At 40.6% G+C, this 19994-nt stretch overlaps 1 protein-coding gene across 4 annotated transcripts in view; it reads right to left on the bottom strand.

Annotated features, from left to right (window-relative positions):
- DDAH1 (dimethylarginine dimethylaminohydrolase 1) overlaps positions 1-19994 on the bottom strand; it is a 143931-nt gene that overhangs the window by 49233 nt on the left and 74704 nt on the right. Inside the window, exon 2 of one of the 4 annotated variants that reach the window (XM_034778844.1) lies at positions 10274-10406. The exons of 2 other annotated variants lie outside the window; for them this stretch is intronic. In XM_034778844.1, coding sequence (XP_034634735.1) covers positions 10274-10291 — 18 coding nt within the window. In that variant the 5' untranslated portion in view covers positions 10292-10406. Of the gene's footprint in view, positions 1-10273; positions 10407-18230; positions 18435-19994 lie in introns of those variants that run through there. One more of the 4 variants, XM_034778843.1, reaches the window with a different exon arrangement.

The following is a 19994-nucleotide window of genomic DNA, read 5'->3' as shown; positions in this document are numbered from 1 at the left end:
CTTTATATTTATTTTTTATTATAAGCATTTGCCCTGTAAAAAAACACACACCAAAAGAAATAGTATTTTTCAATTCACCTAATACAAGTACTGTAGTGAAATCTCTTTATCATGAAAGTTGAACTTACAAATGTAGAATTATGTACAAAAAAACTGCATTCAAAAATAAAACAATGTAAAACTTTAGCGCCTACAAATCCACTCAGTCCTACTTCTTGTTCAGCCAAGCGCTCAGACAAACAAGTTTGTTTACATTTGCAGGAGATAATGCTGCCCGCTTCTTGTTTACATCATCTAAAAGTGAGAACAGGCATTCCCATGACACTGCTGTAGCCGGCATCACAAGATATTTACGTGCCAGATGTGCTAAAGATTTTTATGTCCCTTCATGCTTCAACCATCATTCCAGGGGACATGCATCCATGCTGATGATGGGTTCTACTTGATAACAATCCAAAGCAGTGCGGACTGACTCATGTTCATTTTCATTATCTGAGTCAGATGCCACTAGCAGAAGGTTGATTTTTCTTTTTTGGTGATTCTGTAGTTTCCGCATTGGAGTGTTGCTCTTTTAAGACTTTTGAAACCATACTCCACACCTCATCCCGCTCAGATTTTGGAAGACACTTCAGATTCTTAAACCTTGGGTCAAGTGCTGTAGCAATCTTTAGAAATCTCACACCGGTACCTTCTTTGCGTTTTGTCAAATCTGCTGTGAAAGTGTTCTTAAAATGAACAACATGTGCTGGGTCATCATCTGAGACTGCTATAACATGAAATATATGGCAGAATGCATGTAAAACAGAGCAGGGGACATACAAATTTAATTAACACTTTTTTTTTTTTTAAAACAAGCATCATCAGCATGGAAGCATGTCCTCTGGAATGGTATCTGAAGCATGAAGGGGTATACGAATATTTAGCACATTTGGCACATAAATACCTTGCAATGCTGGCTACAAAAGTGCTATGCAAATCCCTGTTCTCACTTTCTGGTGACATTGTAAATAAGAAGGCGGCAGCATTATCTCCTGTAAATGTAAACAAACTTGCTCGTCTTAGCAATTGGCTGAACAAGAGGTAGGACTGAGTGGACTTGTAGGCTCTAAAGTTTTACATTGTTTTGTGTTTTAGTGCAATTATGTAACCAAAAAAATAATCTACATTTGTAAATTGCACTTTCACAACAAAGATTGCACTACAATACTTGTATAAGGTGATTTAGAAAATACTATTTCTTTTGTTTATCATTTTTATAGTGCAAATACTTGTAATAAAAAATATACACTTTGATTTCAATTACAAATACAGAATACAATATATGAGAAAATATAGGAAAAAGACCCAAAATATTTAATACATTTCAATTGGTATTCTATTGTTTAACAGTGTGATTAAAACTGTGATTAATCACAATTAATTTTTTAATTGCGATTAATTTTTTTGAGTTAATCGCATAAGTTAACTACGATTAATTGACAGCCCTATTTAAAATCCCAGAGCATAAGATTAGAGTGCCACAAAGACCAATCATTTTTTAGACATAAGTCACTTAAACACATATATAATTTTAATTGGTAGGAAAACTGTTTTAAAACTGAAATTTAGATTGCTATCTCAAATGGCAGTGCTGTTTTAACCACCTGCAACAGTTGTCAACACAATTCTGATAATCTTTGTTAGGAGTGTTTTTAATTGTGCTGTGATTTTGGCAAGTCAAACCTAAAGGTAGGAATTAAACTCCATATCCAAGAGTGATACATTGCTCCCATAGTTACCTATAGGAGAGACAGGATGAAATCCTGACCCACTAAAGTCAATAGCAAGATTCCCACTGACTTTACTGGGAACAGGATTTCACTTAGAAATGTCCATTTACATTTGGATACAGTAATCTAAATGTAAGCATTCCTTAAATGAAATGCTTTAAATTTGCTAGCAAATGCCTCCCATTACAGGCCACTGACAGATCAAATCTGGGTCCAAAAAGTTATCTTTTACAAACCTGAGACCAATACGTGTACATGTACGTATGTGTTTGTTTTAAAGAAATATTTCCCTGAAATTTTTGCAACTCAAACAGGGTTTTGCTATTGCATGAAGACCTGAAAATGGACTACTGGAATTGGACTATAAACTACAGAGGAAAAGCTTATTTTTATTGCCCAGGCTTAGGAAAAACCCAAACAAATGCCACACACCCCCCCCCCCCAAACAAGGCAAACCCAGCTTTAAAAAACAAACAAAATCCCACTTTAACCAAAACTATTTTAGTAAAAAAAGATATGTATTAAGGATAGGATTTCTAACTGGATAACTTTTCTTTTACAAGAGTTATGATTTTATAAAGTAAACTCTCTCCTCCTTTTGTTGACAATCAACAAAGTTTACTATGGGTTTTTGTAGAAGCTATAACTAACCACACAAAGAAAAAGTGAGTGTAAATCCTACTACTTTTTCCTGTAAACAGTTTTCCCTTACCCAAAGGGGTTAGGAGAGCTTAACATCTAGCCTAAAACTTGTTTCTAAATTAGTTATTTCTACAGGATTTTTAAATGCTCTTTAAAAATACTGTTTTGAATGGAAGGGTTCTCCAAAGCAGTTTATATTGACTAAGCAAAGCCAATTAGGAAATTCAGAGATATACTGCATTGTGCCAGCTGAATTCAATGATCAACACTTCTTAAATGAACATCCTGTATCTCATGATGCCACAAGTCAATATTTTGTTATATGCAGAACTTTTCATAGAATTGCTGGTGACAATTCTGTCAGCTTACTTTCTAGAATGTCTTAGCTTTGTCTTTCCTTACCAGATCTGTTTGCCATCAGACTGCCACCCACAACTGCTTTCAAGAAGCAGTTCCTTCACAATCTTTTCAACAGATTCATTGTTTAAGCTTCCACCTGTGTCACAGAAGACCAGTCTGCACCTGTTTAAGCCATAGAGCAAAATAATAACAGAGTAACTGACAGACAGAATGCAATAGAAGTCCATTTTCCAGACTCATGTGGGAATACAGAGCACGTCTGCTGAAACAATATCCAAGAGTCAATGATACTGTAGACTCAAGTATTACTTTGTAGTCAACCTAATAGCTTTTCCTTTCTCAGCATTTTACTATACACATCTTAACCACAATGTAGAAAATAAGAAATATTGTGATTTACAGAACTGCACAAAATGGAAACTATATATTATACCAAATACCTATCAAAATCGTCCAGCACATGCAACTAACTTAACATACCATTGCTTCAATACTTCACTCCAAAGGGGAATGTTCTTATAAAGTCTAGACCCCTATGTTAGGGCGCTGAATTCTAGGTCAGGTGCTAAGTGAGTTTTATATTAGGAGGACTCATTTGTGAAGAAATTAAATCCAATGTTTTCTGTATTTTTGCTACTGAGATCTGAACAAAGCATTTCTCCCTAGCTGATTCTCTGTGTCACTGATGCAGTCCTGGAGGATCACCCAGATTTCCCTGGGGTCATTCTCTCTCCGTGTGAGGAACACTGCAGAAGATCCCCTCTGGAATCAGTCAGCACCACCAATTGGCACAGGGGTGTGTGTGAGAGAGGACACCTATAGCAGCTGGTACAACTACCAAAACCAAACCAAACCCCAGAAAATCTGTAGGTCTACACTAGAAAACTACTTATCTTAGGAAGTGGTGCTGGAAACTTGAAGAACAATATATTTACTGCCACGTGCTTTAAGATATTAGTGCACGGTTTTTAAAACTTCCCCCGTAAGATGGTGTATTGCTGCATGCTTTTCAGGATTAATGCCGATCAACATTGGTTTATGGAGAATAGATCTGATCAAATTTACAATCTCATAAAAAGAAATACAAAATTTAATTGATAAAAGCAATAGTGTTGATGCACTATACTTAGACTTTTGTAAAGCATTTGACTTGGTATCAAAAGACCTGTTGTTTAAGAAACCAGAACAATACAAAACCAAAATGGCACACATTACATGGATTATAAACTGGAGAACTGATAAATCTCAAAACATAACTGTAAGTGTGGAATCATCATCAAGCGGGTGCGTTTCAAGTGGAGGCAAGCAGAGATCAGTTCTTGGCCCTACACTAGTTAACATTTTTATCAGTGCCCTGGAACAAAATTAAAAGTTTGCAGATAGATAACACAAAGACCGGAGGAGTGGTAAGTAACGAAAGTAAAATAATCTGAACTGCTTGGTAAATTAGGCTCAAACACAATGCCATTCATCCAGGAACAAAGAAGATGGGAGACTATCCTGGGAAGCAGACTGAAAAAGACTTGGAGGATAATCAGCTACCCATGAACTCCTGGTGAGACCCTGCGGTCAAAAGTCTAATGCAACGTTTTGACATATAAACAGGGCAATTTTGAGTAGGTAGGTACCATTATCTCTGCATTTGGCATTGTTAGGATTGCTGCTGGAATACTGTGTCTAGTTCTGGCAATCACAATTCAAGAAAGATGTTGATAAATTGGAAAGGGTTCAGAGAAGAGCCATAAGCATGATTAGAGGATTGGAAAGCATTTCTTATAGTGAAAGATGCAAGGAACTCAATCTGTTTAGTTTATCAAAGAGAAAGTTAAGGGGTGACTTGATCACAGTCTACAAGTACCTATATGGGGAGCAGAATTTCATAGAGGGCTTTCAATCAAGCAGACAAAGCTATAACAAGATCCAATGGCTGGATGTTGAATCTAGACAAATTTAGACAGGAAATAAGGCACACATTTTTAAACAGTGGGGGCAATTAACTTACCAATGGTTGTGGTGGATTTTCCATCACCAGACTTTCTTGAATCAAGATTGGATGGTTTTTCTAAAAGATATGCACTAGTTCAAACAGGAATTAATTCTGGGAAGCCCTCTGGTCTGTGTTATGCAGGAGGTTCACAATGGTCCCTTCTGGCCTTATACTCCATTTATGTATTGAGTCACCTAATATAGCTCTTGCACCATAAACATCAATGGGCCCAATCCACTCTTTCATGAGCCTATGTAAGTTTTGGAATTGGTCAACGGGAGGAGGATTAAGCCCAATAACTTACTAGAGAGAGGCTAGGTTCTTCTTCCTCACTGAACCTAAGGGAGGAAAGGCGATAATGAGCCTAACGTGACACTCTGGTGCCCCTTTTCCAGACTGCACAATACTGACAAGCCAAAGCAGCAATTTTTAGAAACCGTTAAAACATGTTTTAAAGAGGATTTCACTAAAGTCCCTGCACACATGAAAAGACGCTGAAGTTGTGCTGCATCTACTGTTCGTAGGATTAGAGAATGGATAATTATTTTCTGTTAGTGGGTAGCAGCAGACATATCTGATTAATGCTTATAGCTACTTTAGACACCCTTGTGGTTAAAGATAAATTACTGTGTATACTAAGTGGCACCACAAGAAACTGACCTGCTGCTTCTACTGATGTGTTTAGAAAATGAGAACATTAAACTGGTACAATATTAAATAAAACCACACTAGATCTGAATTATGTATTGTCTTTCCATTACTAAAACTGCATTCCTTGAAGTAGCCCTACATCATTTTAAGCGGGTTTATGTAAGGACACTGCAAAACAAGGCATTTCACGAAGTAATATTTTATGTCTCCTTCCTCCTCCCCTTTCTGCTATGCATCCAGTTGTGAAAATCCAACATTAAATTAAGTCTAGTGTTCCCAGACAGAGGGAGGAGTCCAGCCTTAACCAGAGTTAAGTTTTCCAGCTGCTTACAGGCCCCTCCCTTCCCCAACAGACAGGCTCACAGCAGTGCCTTAATTAGTTGTTTAGGAAGGATGTGACATCTTCCAATTTAATACATTTAGCCCTTCTTAGAGCAAATGTAGAATTAAACCTCAATATGCACTTGACAGATCTCTTAGCAACTAGAGTGGAATCAGCCAACAATGGATGATTCACGGTTTAGCTAGAGAGTGTGCAGAACTGTCTGCCAAAAGGCTGAATAAACTCACATTGCTAGACACTATGGTAAAATGTACCCTGATCTCTTTTAAACTATTATATCATAGAGGAAAGTTAAACTCCAGGCATTCCAACAACTCAGTAGAGTCTGGAAATACAATTGAACTGTAACATCTTGATTTTTTGAGAATTGATATACCTTTGTGGTTATTTTCCCCTTGAATAATGATACTTCCAAAAGAAAATAGCAAAAGTCCATCAGAGTCTATGAAATTAGGGACAAACACCTTTTTTCTGGTTTGAAATGTAAAAAGAGGTTTTTCAAAACACAAACTACTCCTCCTCCACTACAGTCCTTAATTATCACCAGTGATACTGACTGGACAGTTACCTGAAGACTATCTAATTTAAATAAAAGGACTGGGACCAAGTCTCCTCTCATTTAATTGTAAGTACACTATGGAGTTACACCCGGTTCTAATCTCCTCTTGCACATTTTAAATCTTTACAAGTCTCTCTAATCTACCAACTAAACTAAACTAACAGTAAGTGACACAAAAGAAAAGTAAAGTGATCCCTCTTGAGTGTTTATATGGTACCCAAAACAACAGGGCCCACATCCTGACTGGAGCATCTATAAAGTAGAAATAATAAATCTGTATTCTATGGACAAATTTCTGCTTTCACATACATGACCGATTTCACTAGGAGCCGCAGATTTTGACCTTAAGATGACTTCCTTTGTGGTCTATTCATTCTGTGTGAATATACCACATGCTAAGAGACCAGAATAAAACATTAATGAATTACAGAAAATAAACAAACAGGAAAACACTATAGGGATTAATCCAACACAAACAAGAGAGAACAAAATGACTGAAGAAAAATCACTGGCCTTTCCCCTTTTGCTACAGAAATCAATCAATCAGAATTAGGGCTTTTCCTCTGGCCCACTGGAGACCAAAATAAAATACATGGACAGTCAGTAAAAAGATCTATTTTCAAGAATTTTCAATAATGCCTCCCAGTGTTACAGCCTCATTTTAATGAAATTACAGCAAATGTTTTCTCAGGGTCTCTACTGCAAACTTTAGATTTAAAAGTCTAAGTTCAGAAACATTTCACTCAGCTGAACTTACAAAGATTCTTCTCCTCTCCTACATCTTAGTCCTTCTTTCCCATTGGATAGTGGGTGGGATAGTGCCTACCTGCTCCCGGCTAAGTGAGACCCTGATGGCACACTTCCCTCAGCACCCTCTTTTGGGGTTCAGAAATAAATCACTCACCTCCAGAGCTTTTGATCAATATTCCCCTTCTTCTGTGCTCTAGTTTATTTAGTTCATGTAGGTTCCCCAAAAGAGCTCTCCTTTAAGTGTAAGGTCTTAACAGCCCTTCCCCTTAGGAGCATGGGGGTTTTAGTCCTGGGTTTCCTGGCCCACAGATTCGCCCCTCAGGTTTGGGAATCTTCCAGCCCTCCTCCTGGGGGACAGGAGTTTCTGTCAGACTTCTCCCTCCTTGGCATAGGAAGTCCACAGCTCCCTTTGTTGGGCTGCACTCATCAGCTCAGGCCAGATGGGGCTTTCAATCAGCTTCTCCTTCAGCTGGTCCTACTTCCAATTAGTCCCCAGGCTCAGGGGCTCAGAAGGCAGCCTTTTCCTTCTAGGGTCTCATTCTGTTCTTCTCCTTATGTTTTATGATGAAGCAAACTCATCTACTGAGTCTATAGCCACCATCTACAACATTCCATGTACATTCATGCTACTACTCTCTTACCCTGCTCTATATTCTTAAGAAAACACAGTAGAGGTTTTGTTTTTTTTAAAATGCTACCCCACTTTCCCTGATATTCTTATCAAACCCCCTCATTGTGCAGCTGGTCACCTTAAAGCATCTAAGTTCTTCATCAAGAGCATTTTCCCCTGGGAACACTCCTTGCATCCCACAGCACATGATCAACTGTTTCTTTAACCTGACATATATTACACAACCCAAGTGAATAAACCTTTAGATTTTACATTCTAAAGGATTGGCAACAGCATGATTTGTGGGTAAGATCTAACTTGTACATTGACCTGGGTCTGGGGCTTGGTCCTTTGGATCGGGAGAACCTTTTTTTTTTTTTTTTTACTGGGGGTATTGGTTTTCATAACTATTTGTCCCCATAACAAGTGGCACTGGTGGTGATACTGGGGGGCGGGGTGGAGGGGGCTGTAACTGCCCTGCTCTAAGCAATTTGTCCTGAATAGATATCATCAGAAGTGTCCCACCAAAGGCAGCATCATTACAGAACTCCAGTGACACAAAAAAAATAAATATCCCAGTACACTCTGATTATTTTAAATCTAGCAAAAAGAACAGGAGTAATGCATGATCTCTGGTAGGATACTGTGGTCTCCACTGAATATTGCATGATCTAAACAAAAAACATGTACTGTAATAGCTAGAAACAACAAGCCATATGATGGTCTGAATTTCAGTCTTAACTTTGAATTGCCTCTCCTTTGTTGAGATTAAGATAGACTCTAAAGATTAGAATCATAGAAGATTAGGGTTGGAAGAGACCTCAGGAGGTCATCCGGTCCAACACCCTGCTCAAAGCAGGACCAACCCCAACTAAATCATCCCAGCCAGGGCTTTGTCAAGCCGGGCCTTAAAAAACCTCTAAGAATGGAGATTCCACCACTTCCCTAGGTAATGCATTCCAGTGCTTCACCACCCTCCTAGTGAAATAGTGTTTCCTAATATCCAACCTAGACCTCACCCCTTGCAATTGAGACCATTGCTCCTTGTTCTGTCATCTGCCACCACTGAGAACAGCCTACCTCCATCCTCTTTGGAACCCCTCTTCAGGTAGTTGAAGGCTGCTATCAAATCCCCCCCTCATGCTTCTCTTCTGTGGACTAAGTAAGCTCAGTTCCCTCAGCCTCTCCTCATAAGTCATGTGCCCCAGACCCCTAGTCATTTTTGTTGCCCTCCGCTGGACTCTCTCCAATTTGTCCACATCCTTTCGGGGGGGGAGGGGGTCCCCAAACTGGATTCAATACTTCAGATATGGCCTCATCAGTGCCCAATATAGGGGAATAATCACTTCCCTCGACCTGCTGGCAACACTCCTACTAATGCAGTCCAATATGCCGTTAGCCTTCTTGGCAACAAGGGCTGCTGACTCATATCCAGCTTCTCATCCACTGTAATCCTCAGGTTCTTTTCTGCAGAACTGCCACTTAGCCAGTCAGTCCCCAGCCAGTAGCAGTGCATGGGATTCTTCTGTCCTAAGTGCAAGACTCTGCACTTGTTCTTGTTGAACCTCATCAGATTTCTTTTGGCTCAATCGTCCAATTTGTCTGGGTCACTCTGAACCCTATCCCTACCCTCCAGCGTATCTACCACTCCCCCCAGCACAGTGTCATCCGCGAACTTGCTGAGGGTGCAATTCATCCCATCATCCAGATCATTAATGAAGATGTTTAATAAAACTGGCCCCAGGACCAAACCCTGGGGCACTCCGCTTGATACCGGCTGCCAACTAGACATTGAGCCATTGATCACTACCTGTTGAGCCCAACGATCTAGACAGCTTTCTATCCACCTTATAGTCCATTCATACAATCCAAACTTTTTTAACTTGCTGGCAAGAATACTGTGGGAGACCATATACAAAACTTTGCTAAAGTCAAGGTTCATCACGTCCACTGCTTTCCCCACATCCACACAGCAAATTATCTCATCATAGAAGGCAATCAGGTTGGTCAGGCATGACTTGATGAATCCATGTTGACTGTTCCTGATCACCATCCTCTCCTCCAAGTGCTTCAAAATGGATTCCTGGTGGACCTGCTCCATGATTTTTCCAGGGTCTGAGGTGAGGTTGACCAGTCTGTAGTTCCCCAGATTCTCCTTTTTCCCTTTTTTAAAGATGGGTATTATATTTGCCTTTTTCCAATCATCTAGAACCTCCCCCAATCGCCACGATTTTTCAAAAAGATAATGGCCAATGGCTCTGCAAGTACATCAGCCAACTCCCTCAGCACCTTCGGATGCATTAGATCCAGCCCCATGGACTTGAGCATGTCCAGCTTTTCTAAATAGTCCTTAACCTGTTCTTTCACCAGTAATTTACCTTCCTAATGTAATTTTTTGCCTTCAGGTTTTTAGTTAGCATAACTGGTATATCTTTTTTTTCTAAGCATCACTACCATGTAGGCCACAGAACATACCATACCTATATTTCTGTTTTACATAGTTACATAGTTAATTAAATTCAGTACATGTTACTCAACGGCTCACGTCAATCCCAGCGTGACATCAGGCAGCAAGAGAGAATTCACTTACTTACTGTTTTACCTTATAAGGACATTGCATGATAGTTCTGTGAACCTGTGCCGTCACACATTTTTTGCAGCTGTCAGATGCTTCTGAGCCAAAACTCAGTTTAGATTCCTGTATGTTGTGATAATCAGCTGGGGTTTGGAAAATCCTTAAAAAAAAAAAAAAAATCTGACGTTCTGGCAACTTAACAAAGCTTCTGAAAAAAATATAACAGTTTAACATCTGGACCAAAAATATTTTACGGAAGTCTAAGACCAGCATAGTACAGAACATTTTTCCACCCACAGTAACTGTTACAGTACAACACTTCCTTGTCCCTCGCTAAATAAAACAGGACCTGTTGTATAAAGATAAAATATTTTACTTGAAGTAAAGTATGGAATAGGGGAGAACCATTTTTATTTTCTGTTTATTTTTTCTGTACCATGAATTTCTTCAGTTGTTTAATATAGATCTTAATGTCCATCCACACTTAGTCCTATAACAGAAATGTTGCACCCTCTGTGTTTTCCCATTTAACATAAGAACAGGGGGAAAGTGCTAGAGAGAGGGGGAAAAAATCCAGCTCCACAGAAGTCTACCCTTCCTTTTTCCGCAATCTCTCCCGATGAGAGAAAAAAACATAGTACAAAAAGGAATGAACTAGTGCTGTAATTTAGAACACGCCTCTTTCTACATCTTGAGATCCAAGTTCAAGATTTGGTTTGAGTCACATATAAAAATATTCTTGGTCATCTCAACCTCGTTCCCAGTGGAGATCTGTCACATTTGGCAACAGTCATAATGAACAGCTATAGTTGTGACTCACTAACAATGAACTTTAAACATTCATAGCACCTTATCTTTCATCCTAAGGTTTCAGAGTGTTTTGCAAACATTCACGAATTAATTCAGAATAACCCATCATATTTAATATTAAATGAAACAAAGTTATTATTCAGTGTGATTTTGAATCCAACACCATAGGCATGTCTTCACTTAGGAAAAGCTCAGGATTAGACTAGAACTGAGGTATAGAATAGAACAAGATGCTCCATGTGGATGTAACTAGTTACCTGTATGGGCCTGAGCCAGTATTGTTAATCTTTTATGTTTCCTCCTCCTTTTGCAAGTTAATTTTATTGCTTCCGAAAAGCAGAACCTGATATCTAACTTCCTCATGAGGGCCTGATTGGCAACAACCTGCTATTCTAAGCCCAGGCATGTGAAACCCAGATTGCCAACTGTGCCAGAAAGGACAGTTGTTTCATGTTGTGCACAAGTAGGGACTACAGAGACCAAACTCATGGTCATCCTTTGTGACCCAACCCTTGGGTTTCCAGAGGGAAAGGCTAGAGACACCACTTCGCTTCACTGCCTGTCCTGCACCTGAATGACAGAAGCTCTATTTGCTCCGTTACTAGCTAAAGGCTTGATCCTTCAAAATCTTACTGGTCTGAGGTTTACTACTGCACAATGGCCCATTGGGGTATATGGGCAAGATCCTCAGCTGGTGCAATTTTGTTCCACTGACTTCAAAAAAGCTACATCTTTCCCAAAGCATTTGCTGCAATGGGGTCTGGACTTTCAGATACATTCACCCTAGCTCACTGTAGCTCAGATTTTCATGGGTGCACGTGTATAAATATAAGGAAGCAACAGGTTTAAATCCCCCATCTATCATGATCACCATAGAAGCTCTCACTAGCAGTGTTAGACTTCTGATGAATGAAGAGTACATACAGCTCACCTCAATTCACTGAGCAATGCTGTAGCATTTCAGTTAGCATGCCTACCCTTAAAAGGAAGGCCTACAGAATTCAGAGAATTAGGTCCTTTCTACCTAATATTATAGAGAATTAAACCTTATGCAGAATCATTTAAAAAAAACCCATAGAAAGGATCTCACTATTAAACACTATAGATCAGTGTTTCTCAAACTGGGGTTTGCGAGGGTACTCCAGGGGGTCCGCGGGCCCCTCTGATCAACTCCTCCCCCTCCCTCCCAGCGCCTCCTGCACGCCGCTGTTCCCTGGCATGCAGGAGGCGTGTGCGGGGGGGGGGAAGGAGAGCAGGGACGGGGCACGCTCGGAGAAGTGGGTGGAAAGAGGTGGGGAAGAGGAGAGGCGGGGTGGAGCTGGGGCAGGAAGTATGGACAGGGTCTTGGGGTTCAGCAGAAGGCTTTGGGGGTCTGTGACAAATTTTAAATCAAAACGGGGGTCCTCGGGTTGCTAAAGTTTGAGAACTGCTGCTCTAGATGATTAGTCATTTCTAAAGAGTATTATTAGGTTTGTCTATTTATAAAATGTTACGTGATTTTTTCCTTGAGGGTAAAGGGACTGTTTTGTTTTGTTTGGGACACTCCTCCACATGCTCATGAGCTGTGCTATACAAGGGTTTCCCTGTGCTACAGTATGCAGGGGCCTGATCCATCCCTACATAAATCCATTGGCCATTGCCCCCTGCCAGAGGACCAGTAGTGGCAGAACAACTTTGAGATAAAATTGGGGGGAAAGAATCCCTCTCCTGCTGCCCTGTGCAACTTCCCAAATACCAAACCTAGCAGGGAAAGTTTCATGCAGAAGAACTGATATATGGCCCTTTGGCTCCAACAGGAAAAGAAAACACACTTGGATTTCTGATTACTTATTTTGATCACGGTACATTATGCAGATGATTTACATGCATAAAATCCTGTGCACTAAGCCAAGAACAGCCCGCAAAGAGATGCTTATTCCAAGACCATACACTGCTTCAAGTTGCAGAAACATTGCAAAAAGAAACTAGAATCAAATCTAGTATGGAACAGGAGATTAGAGTTCATATAACCCCCGCTCTACCCCGACGTTATCTCCTAGGGATTTTGCTTACATAAGGACTGCAGAAGTTTTAAGGCCAAGTTATTGGGCTCAATACAAGGTAATGGTGAAGTTTTATGGCCTGAGTTATACAGGAAGTCAGATTAGAGAATTTAATGGTCCCTTATAGCAGGGGCGGGCAAACTTTTTGGCCTGAGGGCCGCATCGGGTTTCATAAATTGTATGGAGGGCTGGTTAGGGGAAAGGTCATGGCCCGGCCCCCACCTCCTATCTGCCACTCCTCCCCTGGGACTCCTGCCCCATCCAATCCCTGCCCTCTATCCAACCCCCCAGCTCTGTGCCCCCTTACCGCACTGCCTGGAGCGCCAGTGGCTGGCGGTGCTACAGCCACACCGCCCAGCTGGAACTGGGCCACGCTGCCGCAGCTACCACGCAGCACAGAGCACTGGGTCAGGCTGGGCTCTGCAGCTGCACTGCCCCAGGAGCTCACAGCCCCACCGCCCAGAGCATTGCGCCAGAGCAAGCGAGCGGAGGCTGCGGGGAAAGGAGGACAAGCGGGGGAGCTGGGGGGTAGCCTCCCAGGCCAGGAGCTCGGGGGCCGGGCAGGATGGTCCCACGGGCTGGATGTGGCCCGCGGGCCCTAGTTTGCCCACCTCTGCCTTATAAACTAAAAAGCTCCCATACCGACTTAGAGCCATGACTACCCTGAAGGAAAGGCAAATGCCTTTTTAAAAAGAGGTAAGATCTGATGGCGACCTCCATCAGTGATAAATCAAATCTTTAAGCTCTGTAATTTGAGTGTAAGTTATTCTTCTCAATTGCAGCTGAAATCTGAAGCCATGTCAATAAATGACTGGCACATATACAATATCTTTCAAGCATTTTAAAAATATTATTTAATCCTCACTACATGTCTGATGTAGGTTACTTTTCTACAGTAGCTATGGGGGAAAATGAACCTCTCTGTCTAAGTAATTTGGCCAAGGCAAGAGAGAGAACTTCTGAGAGCGCAGATTGGAATGCAGGAATTCCTGGCTCCCAGTGCTGTACTTAGACCACTAAATTGATTGCTTTGGAGCACAACACACAACTCAGTTTGGATGCCAAGGTACAGATTCTTGATGGCAGAACCTCAGAACAGTTGGCTTTTTTAGCAGAGCTGGAGAAGTGAAAACTGGCAGTAGATCAATGGCTGGAACTGGTAAAGAATCCAATATGTTCAAAAATGTTTGAATTCTTAGAATCTGAGTGAACGAGGAGAGTCATGAAGAACTTGTACTGTGGAAGAACCTGTACTCACTGTTTTATGACTCTATATACAAGAGGATCCTACTTGCATTAAAAAAGAACAAACAGGATCCTTATGAGGAAAGTCAGTCAGGCCAGCAAAACCAAAAGGTAGAGTTTTAAGTTTCCTTCTGGTATGTGACCTGCTCATGGAATTTTCGATCAGATCTCACAAGCAGCCAACAGGGATAAGGTAAAATATGAACAAAATAAAACATTCCCCAAGACCGGATTATGAAAGCCACACAAACTTTCCTTCCTTTAAGAAGTTTTTTCCATGGCTTCTATTTGCTTTCTTGTTGAAATTAAGAATTTTGTATTAAAGACATGCTGGGGTATGTGTTGTTTTCTTTTTGTTCTTTATACTCTTCTTCTGTTGATCAAAGAGAACAAAATCAATAATCACTTTCAATAGGTAACTGAGATGCTGGTAATTTAGCCCTGAAAGTCCATTCCAGCCTTAGAGGTTTATTATCTTCAGATAGAAATACACCCCTCTTCACATCAGCTTTTTTACTATAAACTTTAAAACCAAACCCGAAGAAAACAAAGCAAACACCACAGCACCTAACACCTCAGTCCTCTCTTACACCAAACCAAAAGCCAACCAACCACTCTTTCATTGCAAGGTGGAGTTACAAACTAGTCATCTGTTTATACAATTCTAGTGGCACTCATTTACCAAGTCTGGTGGGTGCACTATAGATTAGATAGAAGTACTTAATTAAATTGCGGACTGTCACCAATTATCTTGATATTAGATTTTATAGGGCATTTTCACAAGTGCTCACTGAGACCAGACTACATTAAAATCTCCTTGAACCAGGCAACACTATGATAAAGATATAACTACTGCAGCTTGAATACAATTGGAATTTCACTTCTGGTTTTACCACCAATTTTTATTAAATATAAATTATCATTCCATTTTGTAATCAAGTTTTTTAAAAAGGTAAAACTTAAGGTCACAAAAAATTGACTGTAGATCTTGCAAAGAAAGTTTATTTAGTCCTGGTCTTACTGCCACCTACAAAAGGTAACTCATCATGTTCTTTATTTTGTTTGTGTGTATATTACAGACTCTCTGTACACAAAACAATTTTTTTACTGTGTTTGACAGGACAGCATACAACTTAACATGTTATTATAAGAGACTTTGAGAGCATAAGTAGTTTCCAAATGGTAGAGATTTAAGGATTGGGATTTTAGAACTGTTAAGTAACTACTACTGTACATGAAGATATTCTGCCATTTAGGCACTCACTTTGCAATAGGCTCCATATGTACCGTTGTAGAGCCACACTGACTTAACTGGGACACTGATCAGGTATGAGGGCCCATCCACATGGATTAGATTATAGGATCAGGGCCTCATTTGCATTTGCACTGTCATATTTTACAGAGTATAACTAAAACAGGCTTGGTGAGGAAAGTCGTTAATCTTACTAACAGACTCCATCTTAAAACAGCTGTCTTCCCCACAGGACCAAATGGAACTCAATTAAAAATACTTGTAGCCCCAGTATTAGTCTTGTAAAGGAATGATTTACCTAACAAATACAGTTTTTGTTATCAGTGAGATTAATTCGTTAGCAAAAAAAAACATTGAAAATCTTTTTTAAGCAATGCATGCTGCTAGAAGATTTATAAAAGATGCTTTTAACAAGTAGTGGTTAAACTACTGATTTTACAAACACAGTACAACCTTGTAATAGGGCAGCACTTCTAACTTCAACTAACAGGACACGCAGACTGCCGCATGGAAGGGACTCCTGTTTGGGGGCATGCGAGCCGCCTGCACACACTAGCACTACCAGAGACAGCTGCTGGTGAGCCTGGTGCCTGCCCCAGTGGGCAGGGCTGGTGGCAGTACAGCCACAGCAGAGTATCTGTCCACGCAGGGTGCTGGCTCCTGCGAGCGGCGGCCCGACACGCTGCTGCTTTCATTGCTGCAGTTCCCAGTAGAGCACCGCGGTTCCATGGATATTTGATTTATATCCACAGATACACATTTTATGTCAGCGCAGGGCTCTACACATTCAACAGTATTACTGACCAAGCACTTGTTTAAATGCCACGATTATATAAGTCGCCTAATCAACATATGAAAGTAAAATCACTAAATCTCAAAAATATTTGTCAAGATAATACTGTATGTAAGGCCAGACCGTAGCATACTGAACAATATTGTTAACTTAGGTACTATGGATAGGTGGCAAATACTGTGGCTTTAAACACTAGCAGTCTCACTGAAGTTAAGGGGACTGCTCATATATTTATAGTTAAGCATGTGCTTACTATAAATGTGCTAAATAAATAAATATAGTTAAGCATGTGCTTACCTTGCAGGAGTAAGCCCTATTTATTCATTTGCCTTATCTGAGGCAGACCGACATGATTTCACTTTTTAGTCATCCTTTTCCTTAAAAAGGATAAAAGTATTTTTTAAAAACAAGTTCTGCCTCTGGGATCCAAATATTACATCACCCCCAGAGGCCATCTTTCAATAGCATTCTGATCTTTCACTTCATTCCAGGTCCCTAGCATGAACTAAATCTTGTATCTAATTACACATTTTTCTTAAGCAGCTCACACTGACTGCCTGCACTTGTGGCTGCTCTAAGCTAGAATGACTTCTCAAAATGTCTTGCCAATGTTCATATTTCTTTGACGGATAAATGTAGGCTATATCCCAGATTGAACGCACTGCTTCTAGCACTGAATGAGACAAAGTTTTTTCTTTTAATTTAAAAATGATCAGACATGCATTTAAAAAAAAAAAATCACGAAGGGGTTAAGGATTTGTTTCTCCTTTTCTTTCCTACTGTTTGTGAGGCCTAACTATGAGTCAACCTTTTACCAGATCAATATTTCTTTGCATGAAATTCAGTAGGGATGTGATAAATCCACTTTTGGCATGTGATGCCAAATACTTACCTAAAAATACTGTCGTGTATAAATACAAGTCTGGATACGACATTATACAATTTATATAAAATTACTGTTTTACTAAAAAAAAATTCCTATATTCACGTAGCTTCTCCTAGCAATACAATTCAATGGTTTTAAAAGCTTCAATAGGAACATTGCTTAGTTTTAGAAACATCAGCAGCATATTTAAAAACTACATTAAAGCATATCTGGCAAAGGTGCTTGAGTTGTGTGGAGTAACTCCTGTAGAGAGAGCTTCAGGAAACTGTGTGCAGTGGAAAGTAGGTTAAAATCTGAAAACCTGGTGTAGAATTACAAGTAGTGCCATTACTCCTTAAAATGGAGTGCGAATGGATTACAGTTCGAAAAACACAAAAGCCTTTCTGCATTTTCTGGCGGCACCTCACATCTACACCAACAAGCCTCCCGGGTACAGAGCCCTGAGGAAGATAAAGCCCGGTTGGGAAAATGGAAAGGCCACGCATGGAAAAAGTAAGCTCAGGAAGGACAGCACTAGCTCAGACTCCCTACCGTTTGCAGTTAATGGAGCTTGAGAGACAGCCTTTTCCCAGCAGTAAGATATATTAGTTTGGAATGAGGCTCTTTGTATCAGAGGTTGGATAAAATTAATTTTATCTTCTCTCACTTTTCTTTTTCTGAAACCCTTCAGCCATCCCACATGCAGTGGCCATAGCACAGTAATGAAATTCTGAGCTGAATGAAAAGAAGGATCCAGCATGCAAACGGCAACATCTCTCTTCTTTAGATGCTACATCATTAAAATACTCAGACAGAAGAGGACAAGGATTCTCCTCCGCCTCCCCATCCCCCATTCCCATAGCTTTGATGCCTTGCTCAGGCTCTTCCATGACAAGCTGAACATCAGAGCCAAATAACTGGCACCAAAATAGATGTGTAAGCATCAAGAGCTTTTCTTGCACCTTCAGAGGAAATACCTTGCAAGAATTTGAATCACAGGCTCCCCTCAGACTCTTTGTCTTGTTTGAGTACAGCAGTGGTCTCTGATCACTTTCTACACAAGGCTTTCTGTAATAAAGGATGTGGAATTCCATCTCGATATCTCCAGAGAATCCCAGTTCACAACCAGGCAGCTTTGCAGCTCACAGAGCTTTTGGAAACAGCTGCAGATGATGTTTAAAATGGATGATCCAGCATCTGGTTCATTGCATTCATGTTTCTCATGAAGCCTTGATTCTAAAACAAAAACACCCAACCTCTATCATTTATCCAAAGTTGCAGGGTGTAGACAAAGTTGCACAGGGTTACCATATTTCAGGTTCCCAAAATAGAGGACCCTGCGGGGGGAGGAGCTGGGGAGGTACAATCAGGGGAGTGGGAAGGGGTACCTGCAGCAGAGGTACTCACTGGAGGTGGGGGGCAATGTCACTCCCTGTCACTGTGGCCCAGACGCAGCAACAGCTGTCAGTCAGTGCCTCCCTGTGGGACCCCATCTCCAGGGCTGAGAACCAGGGTCTGGGTGGGTGGGATCTGGCAGCTGTGGCTTCAGGGGAATGGGTCAGTCAGCTGCCAATGCAGGAGAGGGACCAACTGGGAAGCAGACCAATCGGGGCTCCTTCTGAGCTGCAGCATCTGCGCTGCAAAAGCCCCAGACATTTCCTGTTATTTGAAATATCCGCCTGGACCGAGGAGAGAGGCTCAAAAAAAGATGCAACGTCTTGGAAAACCCAGACATATGGTAACCCTAGCAAAGCAGCCTAAACTGTATACTTTTACGTCCAAAAATGCTCTCAGCATTTTCATGGCATTATTTCAGATAACACGATGAGAGTTATTCCTGGCAACCGGCCATTTATCAAGCCTACCTGGAAAAACATCTGAAATAGTTCCTGTGTGTCTGCCGTTTACGGACTAGAAATGCAAAGCAAAGGATCTTTGACTCTTTAGTGATACAATGAGCTGTGCAACCAAGGGAAACAGGGCAGAGAAGAGTACTACTTCTTTTGTGAACTTGTCCCTTCTGACTGAATAAATTATTGTGTTGTCTTTAATACGGACAGTATTTTCAAGCAAACTCACTTCGTATCATATTATCAATATTGCCAACCCCAAATGTTCAAAAATCATGAGTCAGACTCACCAAAAATCACGAAATTGGCTTTAAAATCATGAGATTATGTAAAAATAATAGATTTTGTATTCTTTTGGTCTTCTGCTATTTGAGCCGTTAGGGTGCATTGGGTCGCATTTTGAAGATTTCTCCACATCCACATTGGGCTAGAAACTTACTTTCTCTTTAAGAATTAAGGCTGAAATCATCATATATCCACTTGACCCCAGGAGCTGGGGCTTTAAGGAAAACAATTTCATGAGAGTTGGCTACACTGTTATTTGGAAAGATTTGGCCAAAGCCCACATCCTCTACAACAGAAGCAGGTTAGGAGCTGCCATCAATTTCCTTGTGCCAAGACGGATCTTTATCAGCCTCCAGCAAATCCATCTTCCATAGCATTGTCTGGGACGCTTTGCTTCTCCAGGTTTTTCTGCAAGGCTCTTGATGTAACAAAACTCTGCTGCCCAAGTACTCATTGCTAGTCCTTCATAAGAGTCATTTTCAGAAGTTTGTTTTCAACATGCTTCATCATGGCTGATGTGTATTCTTCTCAAGAAGTTTCTGTTTTACAGAATGCAGACACTGTTTAATATGGTTAATCTGATTTGCTGACTAAAAATAAAATTCC

The sequence above is a fragment of the Trachemys scripta genome, chromosome 8 (assembly GCF_013100865.1).
Source record: "Trachemys scripta elegans isolate TJP31775 chromosome 8, CAS_Tse_1.0, whole genome shotgun sequence".
In the NCBI taxonomy this organism is placed as follows: Eukaryota; Metazoa; Chordata; order Testudines; family Emydidae; genus Trachemys; species Trachemys scripta.
The sequence above is the reverse complement of the archived record's forward strand: the minus strand, read 5'-3'. Positions and strand labels throughout refer to the sequence as shown.